Genomic DNA, 18,713 nt, shown 5'->3' with positions numbered 1-18,713 from the left:
ATTTATTCATCGACGATCAGTTTACTTTGGGTGCATTTGTGATTATTGAAACGCACCGAGGCATTGTGCGAAGTCGTAGGTGGTTGCGGACTCGTGTTGAGTAGCGGAGTCGTCTGTGCAGGTGGCTTTGGCCTGGAAATTGTACTTGCAGCCCGCTTTCAAGGTCGTGTAGGTTACGGCGTTACTCGTCGTTGATTTGGTCACCTGAAAAAAGAACGAGGAAAAATTAGACACTTCTTAGTCTCATGCTCACTAGTTTGTTGATTCGCTCTGCCAATTACATTACCACCACTCTAAGGTAACAATCGGCCCGAAGACGCTCTTGGCTCTGCATTAAAAGCAAGTCGACGACTCTCTTTGTTCAGAGTTTTTATAGATAACCAAACTTGTCAAAAATTATGAGCCTCAATGGACAAGAAAAAAAAACAACCGATTATTAAAACCATCATTTTTGTACGATAACTATTTTCGAAATTTTATCAAAAACTAACAAAGTTGGATACTTCATGTATAATTTGGAACATATAAGATATCAATCACCACCTCTCCACCAGAACTTATATTTCCCGTTTATCACCACACGGCCGCTATCGAAATAATTACAGCCCCTGGAAGGGTTTTGTGTCGTCTACATCTACTCACAGTTTGGTTGTTGCAGTAGTTCTGTGTGGTGGTAGCTGTGATGTATATCTCGGTGTAGACTCCGTTGGCCACTGTCAGAGTGTCCACAGCGTAGCTGGAAGGAGTGTTTGCAAATGGCAGGTTGTGGCTGTTCACCAGGTCAGGCACTATACACAATACACATCAGATAATATAGGCAATTTTATCACAATTTACCACTTCCACAAGCAGTCTTCGGCAACGTTTTTATTCTGTTCACGGCAAACCAAAACCCCTTTTGTTTGAAGACACTATTTAATAGTGGGGCGAAGCATAAGAAAAAGGTAAAATTTTTGCTAAAATGATAAAACTGGCGGGAGGGGGGTTAAAATCAGGTTGAAATTTTGAATTCGGAGTGAAATTTTAGTGAAGCTTAACTGCTGTGGGGTGAAGACGTATGAAATTATACAGAAGTACGAGTAATAATTTTCCATTTATCTGCATTGAGAAAAGTTTGCTGGTATTCAATCATCAAATGTTGCGGTGTTAAGGAGTCAAGGTTTATCAAAAGTTCAGCTACGATTTTTTTAATTAATTTTTAAGATCATTTATCCACGGGAGAAAGGACCAACACAAGAGCTGTACAGCTCATCACGGCGAACCGGTGTTGTGCCCCTGCAATTTACATGCAATAACTACATGCAATTTTTTGGGTTATTTTTCTGAGTTGGGTAATGTTGCTTCACCCTCAAGCAACGAGCACGGATCATGGTGGGCCTCGAACATCCGACCTTTCGATTGAGAGGCGGAGACGTAACCGCACTTCACCACCGCTCCCCTTAACGATTCTAGCTAGCATACACTTACGGGTGCACTGTTCCTTCGTTGTGGCCGTCTGAACTGTGCCAGCACTGGTCCCGCAGTAGGCAGTCGCGCTTAGAGTATGTTTGCAGCCCTCGGTCAAACCAGTGAGTTGTCCTTCGGTTGTCGGATTTGTCAGATTAAGAAGCACTGCGGGAGAGGGAGGACAGGCTGCTGATACCTGTATGTAGTCATATGATCCCACCACTGCAAGACCGGAGAAGTTGAGAGTCGTCTTTTGGAAGTCACTCCACATGAGACCGGTAAAATCTACGTTATCGGGAGCTAAAATAAAGTATTATTTGAAACAATCAACTAGCAGAAGCAATAAATTATCGAGGAAAAATAAAAAAAAATCGAAAATACACTAAAAGTTTACATCTTCCGAACTTACATACCATAGTACAAGTACCCTAATATGCAGATGGACCCCAAAAACATTTTGGCCATCTAAACCTTCGCAAGTTCGTTATCTTTCATACATGCTTTTTAACAGCGACCCAACTATCTTACGTATAGCGATTTGATATTATTACACTATATTTTGGAAGCTAAGAAAACGTTCTCTGAGCCAACTTATATAGAATTGAAAACAATTGCACTCTAGTCCGAGTTCTTTTTAATGTGCTTAATTTCTAATTATTACAAAAAACAAAATGCTGAAAATAACTCGAGTAGGTTTCACGGGGCGAACCCGGCCATTCAAATAAATGCTTGAACGACTAAGAAAAAATAATCATAAAAATTATACAACAGATGTTTTGTAGCACAACGCTTCTTGATTGAATACAGGAAATCAATAATTGTGCTTTGCTTTGATTGTTCCGACCATTGAAAAGGGGAAGGAACTTTGTATTCAGCTGTGTTTTAGTTTTTTAAATCCGACCATTTCAAAAATGGGGAGAAATTTTGAATTCGGGTGTGTTCTATTTTTTTGTGCTTTCCGCACAAAAAAAATCAGCTACCAAAAAAAACATCGAGGAGAGTTAAGTGATATGTCAAATTAAAGCAACTACAATCGTGCTTCGAACATTTAAAAATTTCAAAAATATTCCAGTGTCGAGAAAAACCGGTATGAAATCTTCGGTTTTCGTCTTAATTCGAGCGAATGAATAGAGCGAGCAGATTTACAAAAGCTTATTTTCATGGCTTAAAAGCTTCCATTAGCTTGATTTAAAACAAAAAAGCTAGTTTTAACTAAGTAACGATTTTTTTAGCACCTTCTTGGAATCAAAATTTCAAAAGTGGCAAAGAATATTTTTGATTTTTTTTTTAATTTATTCGTTTTTGTAGTCACTTTTCTCCAAAGATTGTTGTTCAGTTTGCTGATTGTTCTATGACTATTGAATATGCCTAATCTCTAGTTTTTGGTTCAGCTCATTTTATCACACCATATCAAAAATAACGACACTATTTTGAATAAATTTTTTTGTTGTCATTTTTGAGACTATGGTCGAAACATTCTGTGTTTCATGCAGAGAAACCGGCTATCCTTGTTTTATTTTTTGTTTTCCACACGAAGTCAGGTACTACAACTAATCATCGGAATGGGTCGAGTGATATATCATATTGAAATTTTTTAGCCGTGATTCGAACAACATCAAAAATCTTCGAACATTTTTTTGTATAGGAAAAAAACTCATTTTAAAATTTTGATTTTTGGTCTTATTTCCAGCCAGTGATGAGAGCGAGCAAACTTATTTTGATTTTCAGCAAAAAACAACTATCACAAAAATTCATCGTAATGGTCGCAGTGATTTGTCATATTAAAAACCTTTCAGTCCTGATTTGAACGACATTGATACTTATTTCAAGTCGAGTAAAAACCGGTTTGAAATTTAGAGATTCAGTCTACTTTTGAGCAAGAAAAGCAAATGAGCAGGCTTATTATAGAAGGATACAATGGAGAAAATGGGGACGAACTTTGTATTCGCGTGTGTTTTAGTTTTCATTTTTTTCTTGTTTTCCACGCAAAATTAGGTACCACACATACTCATCGGACTGGGCTGAGTGATATATCAAACTAAAGCGATTTCAGTCGTTCGAACCACAATAAAAATTCCCCGTGTCTAGAAAAACCGTTTTGAAGTTTTTGGTTTTTCGTCTAATTTTGAGGGTGTAAAGCGAGCGAGCAGGCTTGTTTATGATTAACTTAAGCCGTTTACTATAGCTTATGTTTTTATGCTTAATTTTAGTTTTACTCGAGTTGAATTAGTTTTTGCAGTTTTTAATACCTTTTTGGAAATCAAAACATTGAAAATTTAAAAAGAAATTGCAAAAAAATTGAAATGTGAGAATTTTTTCAATTCATTTTTCTTCAAAAATTGTTTTCCAATTTGCCTATTTTACTATCATTGTCGAACGTGCCTAATTTATAGTTTTTTGTTAAGATCCTTTCATCACATCACTCACTAATTTGAACAAAAAACTTTTCATGCTTGTTTTTTGAAGACAATGTTTGGAACATTCTGTACTACTTGCATTGTAACCGGCTATCCTTGTGTAAGATTCAAATTTAGTTGAAAAAACATTACGTTTCAACTTAATAACTTGATTTTAGCATGACAGTATAAATCAAATGTTTGCGCAAATGGTCGGATATTTGCAAGAGTAACGCAGATTTTTGGTTCAAAATGTTACACTGACGGACTTTTGCATGGTACATAAGTATTCACAACAGTAAGTATTGAATCAGGTCTCGAGTTCGAAAACGGTGTTTCAAATTGTCCCTTTCATCAATCCAATTCAATGCAGTGCAATTCAAGCATATCCATATGGTTATTTTTGTGTTTCACTCACAGTTCCATCCCTGGTTTACAGCGCGTTTAAACTAACTTTAGCTCAACTTACAACTTAAATACTACTTACCCTACCCCACCCCACCCCGCTCCAATCGGTCTATAAAATTAACTCACTGGTGCAGTGCCCGTAGATGGTGTCTGGGTTGCCGGCCACTCCATCGAAGTAGGGTGTTGCCGTGATGTTGTACTGGGTACCCGGGCTCAATCCGGATATTATAGTGCTATCGGGAGTGCTACCCTACAACAAAAAAAGAAGCACCTAGTGATTAATTACAATAATACCTTGCTAAATGGAGGTTGAACCTCAGAAAAAAATCTCGGACACTGGTCGGAGCTCGCCCAATGGTCGAAACACTCATGCGGAAAAACTTACACTTACTAATTTGAAATTTCTAGGCTGTTTAGTATTTATCTTTTCAACAGCCACCAAAAAAATTTTGTTTCGTATTGGCTCTATTTTCAAAAAACCTTCATACTTTGCGCACCTATAGAGCTTTGCGCACCTATATACTTTCCCGATCGTTGCCAGTGAGACTTCGAATGAATTTAATCCCTGCGATTTTCTGCAATTTTGCAACTATAAAATTCAGGCAATATTGCATCAGCGTAATTGAAACAAGAATAGACGGGTACTGTGCATGTACCACAGAATGTTCAGGCCAAATTTTTTTTTTCAAATTTAAAAGTCGTTTTTTTTCTGCGTGGTGTGATAAAAGGATCTTAACGAAAAACTAGAACTTAGGCATAATCGACCGTCATAGTAATTTATGCAAATTAGAAAACAGTTTTTGTCAAAACATGATTAGAAAAGCAAACAAAAAATAGAAAAAATTCAACTTTTTAATTCCCAAAATGGCGCCAAAAAAAACAAATTCAAAGAACACGACAAAAAAACGGTTTTAGAGATTAAAAAAGCAAAAAGAAAAAGTAAAAATAAGCCTCGAATTATTAAAAATTTGGCGACGTCTCGAATTCGAACCTACGACGCAGAAATTATCAGTCTCACGCATTAACCACTCAGCCGCAGACGCTTAGTCAATTACAAACACTAGCCAAAAATAAAGCAGAGAACAGATGCTATGAAATTTCCAATGCTAGAGATCGTGATTATAGCAAAAAGACACAGAAAAGAACACTTTTATTTGCGCGTTAGCTAAGCAAAAAGAAGGTTCGTACTAAAACACTAGCTATTCGCTAGCGTAAATAAGCTAATGCAAGCCTGCTTGCTTGCTTTACTCACTCAAAAACCAAAAATTTCCAACCGGTTTTTTCTGACACTGGGAAAAATCGATGAAGATTTTTTATTGTCGTTCGAGCCACGACTGAAAAAGCTTGAATATGTTATATCATTCAACTCATTTCAATGGCAGCTGATTTAGCGAGGAAAAAAAATAAAAAAACACACCCAAATACAAAGTTCCTCCCAATTTTCATTGGTCCGAACAATTGTTAAACTCTTAAAAATTCTGAGACAACTTCCTCAATTTTACTAAATCAGCCTTAAAACAATATTTCCTTAGTTAATGAAACAGCAAATAAAAAATGTTTCGGTACTTTTCGAAAAAATCTGTTTTGTTTCTAGAAAGAGCACCCTTATGTAGGTTTTTTTCATTTTTTATTCCAAAAAACAAAAGAACTCCTATTTTTGTTGAATTAATGACAAAAAATCGAAAAGAAAATTGAAACTTCCAAAATTAGTTTTCTTTTAGTAATATTAAGTTTTCTTAGCCTAAATAACCAATTTTCATTTTAAAAAAGCACTTCGATTGCTTTACGCATTCGGAATTAAATTTCAAGTCAGATTGTTCAAACCGGTTCCTCTCGAAACTCGAATTTTTTTTTTTAATTTAAATGTCGGTTGTATCACGACAAAAGGCCTTTAATATGATATATCACCCATTCTGAGGATAAATTGTGGGATCTGAGGTTGCGTGGAGAATGAAAAAAACTAACATACCCGAACACAAATTTCCTCCTCATTTTCAGTGGTCGGAACAATATAAAACATTAACTTAATGTGAATCAAGATTAGATTTTTTCGCGTCAAATGATGTTATTCGTCTTCAAATTAAGGGGAAAAACTATGAATAACGAAAAAAGGTTTTGAAAGAAAACACGCTTATAACAAAACTTTAGAGATTACTGGATTTGAATTTTGGTTATCCAGCAGCATTCAGACTCGATCTAAAACTACAATCCGACTGTCTTCTCAAAATGTTTACTTGCTAAGCACAATGATATACGCAGCTGAATAAATGACGCAAAACTTTTGCATATTTGCCAACAAAAATGATCTCCTATTATTAGAGCAGAAGCTGTGATTGTCCTAATGAAACAATGCAGGCTACTAATGGTCACTCATTGTTTCTTTATTGTTGTTTATAGTCCCGAAGATGCTCGTCCGGATTCTCGAACCAACCCCCAGAAACGTCGCCACAATTTTTTTGGGATTAAAATAGTGGTGTTCTGGGAACAAGTAAAAAGATGGAGAGTGGTATGAGCAAAGACACCATGGGAAATTTGGGGTATCATTGGGGTCAATTCAATTCCAAGATGGGGCTGTACAAAGATCTCATATGGGAAAAAGTTCTTTTGGTGAAACCAGGGAGATTTTCTTCGGCGGGGAGATATCAGGTGGTCTCAGGGGAAGAACTATGACGGATGGTGCATTTGATATGACCTGCCTAACTCTGTAGGGGTGTATTTACTTTTCAAGCAATTAAAAATTATTGAAGATGAAAGAAATTCGTTCATTGCTGTGGTGGTGAAATGCATCGGGCGAGAGCCATGTTGGTGATCGTCTATGGGTAAATTTTTGATAGGGTGGGATGGATCAAATATTTTTAAAATTTCGACAGCTGGGCTTCAAATCGACACTGGGCGGTATGAGTTTGAAGATTTGAGATCTTTAATTGGTTTCGGTACCACTTGAGTTTTTCCAAACTTGGAAATTTTGTTCAGAGAAGGAGAAAATTTAAAAATGTTCAGTAAAAACACTATTACTTTGAGTCCGATATGTTCAAGGAGGACACTGCATGGATCATCCGGTCCTATTGCTTTTGGGGTTTTGCCACTTTGATGCTGTTCTCAGCTTCCAGAGGGATGAAACTTAGTAAGTCTTCGAGGCTAAGTTTAAGGGCTTTTCTCTTAGTTGCTCTTTGAACTCTTTTGTGGGCTTTTATTTTAGTATTTTGCACTTCAAAGGCATTTGAAATGTTCAACGGCTGAGAAAATTTTATTAAGAATGACAGGACCATTTTCCAGAAGCAGATGGACCACGCATGTTGATTAAAATTCTGGAGTTCTCGTCATTTCTTTTCTTTTTTTTAAGAAATTTGACCATGACGTCTTTGCTTAAAACAAACAAAAAAGGGTAGTATGTATTTAAGTCTGATTTGATCTCTTTGTTGAGCAAGTTTCGTTGTTTCTTCATTGAGGGCTAGAAAAGGAGACAGAATGCCGTCTAGCGGGAATACCGTGACGTGCTGTGGCAAGTATAATGTCAAAAAAAAAATCCATTCTGCGGCTTTTACATCGTGCTGCAAAAATTGCTTCGCTAAAACTTTTTTTACTTTATTGATAAAACTTTTCCAGGCTGCCTCCTTAGCAGTAAAAAAAATAGCGGGGAGCGGGAATGATCTTCGCCTAGCTTTAAAAGTGTTTGATAAGATCAAATTGATAAATTAGATGGCGAGACCATCGTAAGATCTCAGGATGATGTTGAAGTGTAACTATCATATGGTAGCCTAATTTGATGATGGTCGTTTAGTGGGTTAAAAAGTAGATTCACTACTCAGGCTCTGCTTCTGGCCTCACGTTGGTCTCCGAGGATATTGGTGTACGAGAAAGGGGAGTAGGCATTAGCGTCACCGAGTTTGATACTGTTTTAATCAGATAAGAGAATTGTAATGGAGGCTTCAAATCCTATTAGATCGGGGAGGGATGTAGAAGTTTGCGATACAAATACTTTGGTTGCTGGCCGTTACTTGTACGCATTGCGCCTCCAAAATTCCGTCTTCCACTTTTATGAAAGGGAATAAAAGTAAGTCATACCTGGTATAAAAAAAATATGAATGACGGTAATGAGTCCATCTCCGTCTCAAGTACGGTCTTTTCTAATAATTGCATACTTTGGGTCCAATGAGGGAGTGCGATTCTTCATTTTTAACTTTGTTTTTTGCAAAGCCGCGATAGGGATCTGGCACAACATGGCTGCAATTTCGGGTGCTTTCCCGAATATGAAATTACAGTTTAATGGCAGATGTTCAGGGACTTAGTATAAGGGGAGGGGGTTTGCTCGGTTAACTAGGGGGTTTGTTATATAAAGGGGATTTGAGCCATGACGCGAATTAGGAATTTGATTATTTTCAAAGGGAGGTTTTATCACTGGGCTGGAATTTGTTGTTCGAGGGGAACTTGCAACCGGCTGGCGAGTAAGGTTAGTACTGTTAGTCACAAGAGGGGCAATATATAAAATTCAGAAATTAGTGGCAGTAAAAATCTCTGTTGTGCTCTTTGAACTTTTTAAGACCACTAAATTTGAATCTGTTAAGCTCTTTGAGCTTGCATCTGCTGTGATCTTTGAATTTTTTCAGACCACTGATGTTGAAATGAATCCAACCACATACGCAGCACCAGACGCTGGTTTGGGTTTGTTAATTTTTTGTTAACAGGGGGAGCAGGTGTAGGGACCAGTCTTAGGGTAAAAACCGGCACAAAGGAGTAGGGTTTAATTTTAATAGACGGAGCGAACCGACCGACTTAGGAAGCTCCGAAACAAAAAAAAACGGAAAGAGCATGCTTTCCGCGCACCTTTGTATGTGAAGGGTATCACACACACGCAAAAAAACTGCAAAAAGAGCTCAAAAAGGAAAAATTACCGCCTTGACGCTAATTGGTTTGAACTAGAGCTTCCGGGCGAAAAGTCAGTTGCCTTTTTGAACTAGAGCTTCCGGGCGAAGAGTCAGTTGCCACGAGATCTTGCCTTTAGTGCTTTCCACCTATACTCTATTCAAGGTCAGAAAAAAGGGTAGAAAAGAAGCTTTAAAATAACCGATATGGCGAGATGCATAAGTCTTATGCTATGTAGCTGACCCAAAAACCTTGCATCAAAAATTGCACTACTGTGTCCCGCTTTTCATGGAAAAAATTGGACTGATCAAATACGACTACACAGGCTAGCTGGTAGCCATAAATTTTGAATTTGTCATTTTTTTTTCATCTTTACGCTTGCGACTAGCATATAAACCGGTATAAAGACTTTATTTTGGGTATAAAATAGTTTAACAAAATCATTGATTCATTTGTGCAGCATTCACTCATGCAGCTGCCAAGCTCGTTTACTTGAAAATTGAAAATTAACTTCTAGTTACCAAACTTAGTGGAAACTAAATTGAAAATTAACTACTAGTTACCAAACTTAGTAGTTACCAAACTTCTAGCTAAGAGCCTAGGCTCGAATCCGGCCAGGCACTGTTTTTTTTACTGAAATTAGCCAGGATCAAAAATTTATCAGCCTATCGGTCATATGCTTATTTTTTTACAGCCTAGCTGCAACAATCTCTACGTTTCTTGTGCTGTAAGCTATTTTTTGCAATTGAAAGCGTTTTTGATTCGTTTATCTAATTTGTTTTCTAAATAACTCTGACTTCGTATCATTTCTTTTTTTTTAGTTTACAAGCTTTATTCGGCCTAAATGGTTTAGGCGGTTGGATTAATTTTATGCTCATTACGTCTTTGTGAATAATTTTATACTGGTGGTATTGTCTTTGGACGTGCGCTCCTCAAAGAACATCATTTGAGACAAAAACTTGGAAATGCTTATAGGTGTGACATTATTCGATAGTTTGAAAAAACTTTTTCCCAATTTAATGGCAATTATGTTATTTTCTATCGGCCTAGCTTGTGTTAAAAATGCAGCTGTGTGATCATAACTTGAGAAAAAAAATTCAAGTCTAGAGAAATAACATAGAAAACTATTAAGTTATTAAAACGCTTAATATAATTAGAACTTAAAATTCCCCTCCTTCTCAATTCTGGTTATCAAATTTTCCGAAGAGTCCCCCTTCGGTATATTTTTATGACATCCATTTTTCGCTGAAGAGCCTCAAAATTTTTCTAAAGTCGCCTTCGGCGCCAATATGACTAATTTTGAGGGGGGAGTGCGCGCCGAAAAAAACACAATTTTTCGATCAAAATTTTCCAAAAAAGCCTAAAAACGGCGCAGAAAATTTTTTTTTAAAATAGGGTCCTTATTTTATTTTGGGAGAGTTCGGAAAATCAAATTGGTCAAGCTTAAAACAAGGCCGGCAAAATTTTCAAAATTTTTTGAAAAACCGCCCCGCTAAAAAAATTTGGCGCACGCAACTGTGTGGTAAACATGTTCAAGTGAGTAAAAACATGCGAACATTCTTAAGAGTTTTTGCTGTCAATGCGATCAAATTTTAGAGACTTACTGTGACAGTGACAGAACTTGTGGTGCTCGGCCCTCCTCCTGACACCGTGTAGCTAACAACCCAAGTGTCAACTGGACTAACACTTGGATTTGTGTCCAGATTGAGAGATATAGTAGCGGTAGTCTGTCCCGTCACAGATATATCCGCGTCCTCAGGCGCTGAAAAAACACGATTATTTTTGCTGCAATACTCGAAGAACGGAAAACAACCATACATTGTTTTAAAATTTTGAGCTCATTTAAAAGGCTAATGCGTTTTGACATAAAAATTATTAACAAAACACAGTAGTTTCACGCATTTTACCCCATGAATAGTTTAAACTAAAAAATTAATTTTGAACTTTGAAAAAAAAACAGTTTACTCGATGCCAGTTGGCGTTGCACTTATTTTCTAAATCCAAAATTTTAAAAACCCGAAAGATTTAGACATTTGCATCTATTGCAATCCAAAAGATGAGACAACTATTAAAAACCTAAAAAATGTTGATTTAAAATTCTAAACTTCAAACCACTCAACATGAGCTAATACGCAATTCAGCATGGATTCCAAAAACAACTTAAAAGAGATGAAATTCATAAGCCTCTTTCAATTATATTATATTCAATTATAATCATAATTTTAGAGGCAGGATTTTAGGGCCGGATCTAGGATTTTCTCGAGGGGGAGGGGGCGGATTTTCAAAAAAAATCGAAAATTGTGTCGACCTTTTTTAAGTCGATAAAATTGGATTGCCGAGCTCTGCCAAAGCACTAAAAAAGACTGTGTTTTGGCCAAACTTTCTGCGTCGGAAAAAAATTTTTTAAAAAAAAACATGCCCAAAAATGCGTTTTGAGGCACTTTCTGGAAACATTTTTAACAAAAAAGGTTCGTTTTTTGGCGCACGCTCCTCCCTCCAAATTAGTATGCTTCGCGCTTTAGAAAACTTTTAGGGTCAGTCAACCAAAAATGGATACCTCAAAATAGTACGAAGGGGGACCCTTTGGGTCGGCATGGGGTCAAATTTCTGAGGGGAGGGGGTCACAAATCCGCCCCTGATTATAATAGTTATATTAAATTATTCTTTCAAATTGATAACGAATGACATTTAGATGTAGTTTCAAAAAGCAAACTCATAATAACTCAAATTTTTCATTTTTCCGAAATTTTTTTGCTTTTTTTTCAATAAACTTAACCCCAATTGAGAAATAAGGACCAATGGATAAATTTTGACACAGAGGCGAAGTTGCACTTCGCATATACAAGGAAAAATATGACCGATAACGCTACTGGGAAAAACTGAATGAGTAAAACTTTTAGTCTACAAAATTTCTTAAGTGACGCGCGCCAATTATGAGTCTATCTAATTGCTAGATGACGCAAGCCAATTGTGACGCATTAGCAGTACCAGTCAATTTGAAAAAAAAAGAAATTCACCAAGTAACATGCCTCAATTTGTAGAGCGGACGCATTTTAAGTAGTATACGAAAAAGTTCGTTAAAAACATCCGACCCTGCCCAGGTTCGAACCCTCTCATTTTGTTGCGGGTCTCCTTCCCTACCTCTACGCTACAAATCCATGATACATTGAAGCTAAACTGCTAATTGTAATATAATAGTCTGTGTTAATATCCTTAGCATTGGCTGTACTTAATAGCTGGTTATTGATCAAAATGAACACTTTCAAAATGAACACTAGTAGTTGCGACTTACGCTTGGAAAAAAGAAAGTTCACACTATCACACAAGCGTTGCTTATGTAAATACACTCGAAATTCAAATCATATTCATCACGCCATTTGTATTTTTATTATTAAGCAAGAGAATTTTGGATTCGTTTTTTTCCATAAGTTCGACTTCGCAAATACCCGTTTCTGAAGCAAATAACCAACTTCGCAAAAACCGGCTTCAAGTTTTCCCATAATACAAATATCCGTATCTGAAAACAGTTGATACCGGTGATCAAAAGTAAAAAAAGTATTTTGCATGTAATCATTAAAAAACACTTAAATTTAAATATTTTTACGCTTTTTTGACCATATAGTTTGATTCGCAGATACCTACAAAACCAGTAAGAAATTTAAGGGCTTCAGGCTTCTCTCACTTTCAATAACAGCTGATACGACTGGCTCATATCAGAAGACTCCGAGCCTGAATGTGCCGTTTGATTTGTCTCAGATATCTTTTGGCAAAACACAAAAATTATGAAAATTTACACTTGATAACTTTGATTTTGATATTTGTTTTCTGCCACCTACATTCAATATCAAGCAGTAGGTCATATACTTTAACTCTTTTCAGTTTACAAAAATGCTGGTACTAATTGACTTGCTTAAATTAGTTTTAAAATGCATATTGTTTTAACGTTTAACAAGCAAATTAAAAAATCAATTGTATCAAAAAAATAAACTCTATAACTTGTCAAAATAAAAAATGCGTTATTGCCAAAAAAATTGGTTTGTTGCGGAGAGGAACAAAAAGAGTAAATTTACTAGAAATTAATAATTTTGGAGATAATATTGTTTGATAATTGTATCGGAGACTCGAGACAGGTTTTTAAGCTAATAAACGAACTTTTTGGTAAAAACTCGAAAAGTCAAGGAGTAGCTGTAAAGAAAAAGTGGCTGAGCCATTTTCAATTGACGAAAAGCTTGACGATCAAAATCCGAGTGTATGTCCAATAATAAGTGTTGAGTCTGTTCCACAGTCCTTTTATCCCTCTAACAGCACTTTTAAAGAAGTATTGATTGTCATTAAAAACATGATGCCAAAGCAATCTTCAGGCATAGACGAAATAAGCAGCCATTTTGTTACAGTGTCTCCCTACAATACTGCCCCAAATTTAATCTATTTAACTATTATTTTTTCTTATCTGCTATATTTCCCCCCTCCATTCAAGTATGCTGAAGTCTTCCCACTGCATAAAATTGGCAGAAAGATGAATATTATTAATTTTGGCCTAAATACTCCTAAACAGTAGCGGATTTAGGGGTGGCGGGGGGGGGGGGGGGGGGGGGCGGACGCTTCCTTACAGGGATTCGACCCGCTGCCGACCCAAAGGGTCCCCCCTTTGTACTATTTTGAGATAACGCGATTTTTTGGTCGAAATTTTCCAAAAAGTGCCTAAAAACGCTATTTTTAGCCTGTTTTTCAAAATTTTGCCTGCGGCGCAAAAACTTTGACCAAAACAGGGTCTTTATAGTGGTTTGGAGAGCTCGGAAAATCTATTTGGTCGACCTAGAAAAAAAAGGTCGAGAAATTCCTAGATTCGCGCCTGCTCCTAAATGCGTCCAGTAAATAATTTGAAAAAATTAAGCCCAACCAACTGTATTATTTTTTTTTGTTTTTAAATTATACAGTCGATAACAAAATGATGCTTGATAAATTGGAACTATATGGCTTCCAGGTTCTTTGCTATAATCTTTGGGTCGATAATCTTTTGGGTCAATCTATATGAAATGTGCTTCATCCAGCTGGTTACCTATAAGCAAAAGGTTCCAAAAGGTTCAACTTCAATCCACCGCGGCTTTGTTCTGACCATTGAAAATTGGCAGGATCTTAGTATTAGGGTGTGTCTTACTTTTTTCCCACGCACATCAGGTACCACAACTTATCATTGGACTGCAAAAAATTATATATCATAAAAAAGTCCTTTCAACGGTGATTTCCGCGATATTTACAAGTTCCAACAAATTTCCCCAAAAACTTTAAAAACCAAAAACTTTTTGATTTACTACGACTTTTTGGAATGTAGTTCTAGTCATTTTTTTCAACAAAAACTGATATTCCCATTTGTTTATTTTATTTAGACTGTCAAATATGCCTAAGTTGTAGTTTTTCAATCAGATCGTTTTATCAAACCACGCAAAAAGACATTCAATTGAAAAACACTTTTTTAATATTTTAGTCTAAGACTGGTATGAAAATTCTATGCTTATTGCGCAATAACCGGCTATCCTTGTTTATTTTTTACAAAAAATGATATTACCAATAAAACGGGGGCCTCTGAGGTACTCTCATTTTTGCAATAATGTTATCGCGTGTATTTTGAGACTGGGACTGGGCGAGTCTCAATCTTACATCTTCTGTGCTAACAACTGGCTAATTTCTAACTTCAAATTTTGATGAAAATAAATAAACTAAACTAGGATATCTTACAAAAACTTCCAATTTTCATGTGGCTATTGATCATTAACTGTTTTACACTAATCTTTCCAGTAAGTACTTGAATATAAAAGTGGATAAAAACTTAATGTTCTCGCATCACATTGCAAAAATCAAACAACACTTGGACACTATTCTGGATTGCTTTCTAAAATGAAAACTTGTGTACGCAGAAGGGCGACGATGAAGTATTACATTTCTTAAATACAGCCAATATTTCAACGGCCTCCTGATATATTTTTTAATGATTTTTCTTTAAAAAAAATCAGCTTTTTTAGTAAAATTTAAAATCATCAAAATGATATACAAAAAACATGATGGCGTGTCAATGAAATTTCAGCTGAACAATATTGTTACCGCTCATGAGCTTTGTTTATCAAGTTCAGTTAATAAGATACATTCCACTAGTTTTCTGAACCATTTTTTGTTGCAAAAACTTTTTCATGTAGCTCCAGCAGGTCAATCGTTCCTTATTACAACAAAAATTTAACAGAAATAAAGTTGAATGAATCGATTTTTTGAAGAAATAATTTTGAATTTATAAAAGCAATTTTGAGCACAGAATTAGGGATACATAAATATTGGGCAACTCAGAACTAATCCATTTTAGATTTTAGTTTTTAATTCTTATGCCTTATAGAATCATTTAATTGATGCTATCAGGGAACCCATTTTGAGTTGCAGTTCTAGTATGAAAATATCACCTTCCAATTCCTTCTTGTTTTCGAAATATCGCAATTCTTATCAAAATTTTTTGCGATTTGAATTCCTTCGCGAAAAATTAGCGAACTACTTGCATCGATATTAAAAATACAAATCAAAAATTGAATTGACAATCCAAAAAGTTTATTTTAACTTATCGCGGTTTTAATCAACAAAAAAATACGACAACAAAGAAGCCGAAAAACGTGTATGATGAAGGAAAAAATGAAAAAAAACCATTTTTTGATAACATCATCATTGGGTGCAATTTCAGCCAGAAATTTTGACCTTCCAATTTCTTGTAGTTTTCTTGTAACTTAAATTTTTTTTCGGTTCTCGATCGACTTTGAGAGAATCTCATCGTTGAAGAGTAGCAAAATAAATAGTCTTCAGCGTGCAATATTGTGTCATAAAAAATATAGTGATGATTCTAACTTAGCTCTAAACTAAATTATAAATTCTAATGCGGATGATAGCTTATACTTCTGTTTGTATTTTAACCGAGGCAAGACTCTAAGTGGGCATGGCATAACGTATACCTTTTGTTTATCCTCTTTATTACAGTGCGTGCCTTTGTTGATTTAAAGTACTATGTTGTTCTACTATTTCAAAGAACCTAATTCATTCTTTATTTTTTCAAATATTTTGAAAGCAGAATAATTCACCTCGTTTAAATTTCTCAAAAGCCTACATAAATAAGTTTAAAAAATCGGCAAAGTTTGCACTTATCAAAAACCCTCAGTTTGGCTAAAAAATACTGCAGGCAGAAATGAATAAAGTCAAATTAATTTGAACTCAGAATCTATAAACAAAAATCAGAAGAACTGGACAGTGGTGCTTGCATTCACAAATCTACAGAAGCGAGGTGTTTTATTTACTAGATAAGGTGCGCCTGTGTCGTCTACGGGCTTTCAAACCTGGCGCTGCGCTGACATCGATACCTAAAAGTATTATTTTCAGAAAGAACTAAGTTAGCTCGTTCAAATTTTATGCAATTTCTATGATGAACAGTACCATGATTTTTAAGATAAATTCAACATCCGTCAGCGTTGTATCTTAAACATCGCGGTTGTATGACTGTATATAAAAAATTGGCATTCAGAAATGAGGGATCAATTATGCATTTTGCCAAGCAGTCGTATTTTTAAGGCTGTCCTAAAAAAAAGAAGCAGATTCTAATTGAACTACGCAATATTCATCAAAAACTTTCTAAATTCCTTCACAAATAAGTGTGCATGCCTGTTTGTGATGCGGTTGTCGCGGCGACACTGCACAGACCCACGGGGGTTGTGGTGGCGTCACAGTCGATGCAGGCGATGATCTCAAATGTGTAGTCGGTGGAGTCATCCAGGGTAGGGAATCGGAAGGGAGAGGAGACGTCTGTGTGCACTGTGTATCCTGCGTCTGTGCTCCGTTTCACCTTGTACGCGTCGGGTGCGGGAGAGTTGTCGTCCCAAGTTAGCACTATGTAGTCGTTGGTGACATTATGCGCCGCAAAGTTAACCACTGTCGCTGGTTCTAAAACATTCGTACAGGATTTTAAACTGAAAATACTGTCTTTCAAAACTATCAATGCAATTTTTGATCCAGAATGATGGAAATCAGATTAAACGTTTCAAAATTTTTGATACAAATTGGGTCAGACGGCTGAAACTAAATTGGCATTTGATTCAACTTATTTGGGCAACCCATGTAAAATGTTTATGCGTACAAGAAAACTGAAATTGAAACAAGTTTTCGACATTTTTGCAAGAAGCGGCATTTTCAGTAAAATGCAAAAAACATTTAAAAAAATGTTCGGTCTTTGCAAAGATTGTAGCAGATAAAGAGCATTTTTACTTGTGCAGTAAATTGCTTGAGGTGCGGATGCTGAATTGTGTGTCCCACAGCTAGATTGAAAGGATATATTATAGGGACAGCCTGGTTGCAAAGAGGCAAAAGTCAGTTCAGCCCCCACACTGTAGGCAACTGTTTCCGTCTCTGTAAGGGTACAGACGGGGTCATTTGAGGTGGCAGTTGCAGTCACACTCTGCCAAGCAGAAGAGTCAGTGGTATCGAGGGTTCCGATCTTGAATCCAGTAGTAGTCACTGCTGATTGAGACACTCCCGCAGCATTTATGATTTTAGGAGCTGCAGCAAAGAAGTCTTTGTTTATATCAAATTTTTGAGGTTTTATAAAAAGAAAGATTTCAAATGTTGTCTTTTACCTTCACAGTAGAATTTACAGTCGTTAACCTTAATCTCATGTAGTTCATGGATTTGGATCCAAGAGGTTCTACAGCCATTCAATCTTTTGTTAAAATTGCTGTTTGCGCAACCCACTTTTAATGCAGGAGTATCATTGTTTCTTTAAGTCAGCTTACCAGTAAAATGGTTCTCAGAAGTGGGGGTGGCGATGCAGTCCACGTCTCCCGACTCCTCCTTGCCCGCAACTGTGATCGTATATTGGCTACAAGAGTCCAGAGTGGCGAACAGGTGCTGCTTGTCCGTTCCCACCTTGTCCGGCACAGGAGTGAGAGGTCCCGCGAGTTTCTGGTATGTCAGCATCCATTTGTCTGGATCGACGTCTGGACTCAAAGCATATGAGATGTTGATTGAATCTTCGAGACTTTCGACTACAGTGATTGTTGCAGCACCAGGCGCTGAAACGTTAAACACATTTCTAAGTAAGGTAAATTGGAGAAAGAAAATTGTTGCAAGTGGAAAAACAGCATTGCATAGCCTTAACTCTACCTGTATAGACAGTGTGTGAAACTGAATCATCCCCGTACAGTTTCTCAGCCGGTGTTCCGGTGCAGCTCTTGTATCCCTTGACGTAGTAAGAGTAACTTGAGTGTGCAGTCAGACTGCCCTCAGCGTATGGAGATGTCTGGTCTGCGACGAAGGCAGACAAAGCCCCGCTGTAGACGTCGAACCCAGTGGTGCCTGGAGAGCCACTCACCCAGGTCATATTGATCGAAGTATCCGTACAAGCAGTCTGGACCAGAGTGTCCGGCGCGTTTGGTTCTAAATAAAAATTGAAACTGAAATTTAAGAAAATTGAAAATAGTTCGAACTTAATTCTAGCAACAAGACAGTTCAGCAACGCTAGAACCTTTATAGTAAATAACGTTGGTTGCAAGAAAATTCATTGTATTGAATTTTACGTTTGAATTA

The 18,713-nt window shown here is 36.6% G+C and overlaps 1 protein-coding gene across 1 annotated transcript in view; it reads right to left on the bottom strand.

Moving 5' to 3' along the window:
* The window catches only part of LOC134839459 (mucin-3B-like), a 101,429-nt gene that overhangs the window by 14,579 nt on the left and 68,137 nt on the right, over positions 1-18,713 (bottom strand). The window contains exons 42-50 of the mRNA XM_063855012.1: positions 18,291-18,563; positions 17,921-18,199; positions 17,397-17,687; positions 16,797-17,075; positions 10,718-10,875; positions 4,377-4,500; positions 1,468-1,746; positions 643-788; positions 57-204 (exon numbers count right to left, since the gene is read on the bottom strand). Of these exons, the coding sequence (XP_063711082.1) occupies positions 57-204; positions 643-788; positions 1,468-1,746; positions 4,377-4,500; positions 10,718-10,875; positions 16,797-17,075; positions 17,397-17,687; positions 17,921-18,199; positions 18,291-18,563 (1,977 nt within the window). The remainder of the gene's footprint in view (positions 1-56; positions 205-642; positions 789-1,467; positions 1,747-4,376; positions 4,501-10,717; positions 10,876-16,796; positions 17,076-17,396; positions 17,688-17,920; positions 18,200-18,290; positions 18,564-18,713) is intronic.

This window comes from Symsagittifera roscoffensis, chromosome 2 (genome assembly GCF_963678635.1).
Source record: "Symsagittifera roscoffensis chromosome 2, txSymRosc1.1, whole genome shotgun sequence".
In the NCBI taxonomy this organism is placed as follows: domain Eukaryota; kingdom Metazoa; phylum Xenacoelomorpha; order Acoela; family Convolutidae; genus Symsagittifera; species Symsagittifera roscoffensis.
The sequence above is the reverse complement of the archived record's forward strand: the minus strand, read 5'-3'. Positions and strand labels throughout refer to the sequence as shown.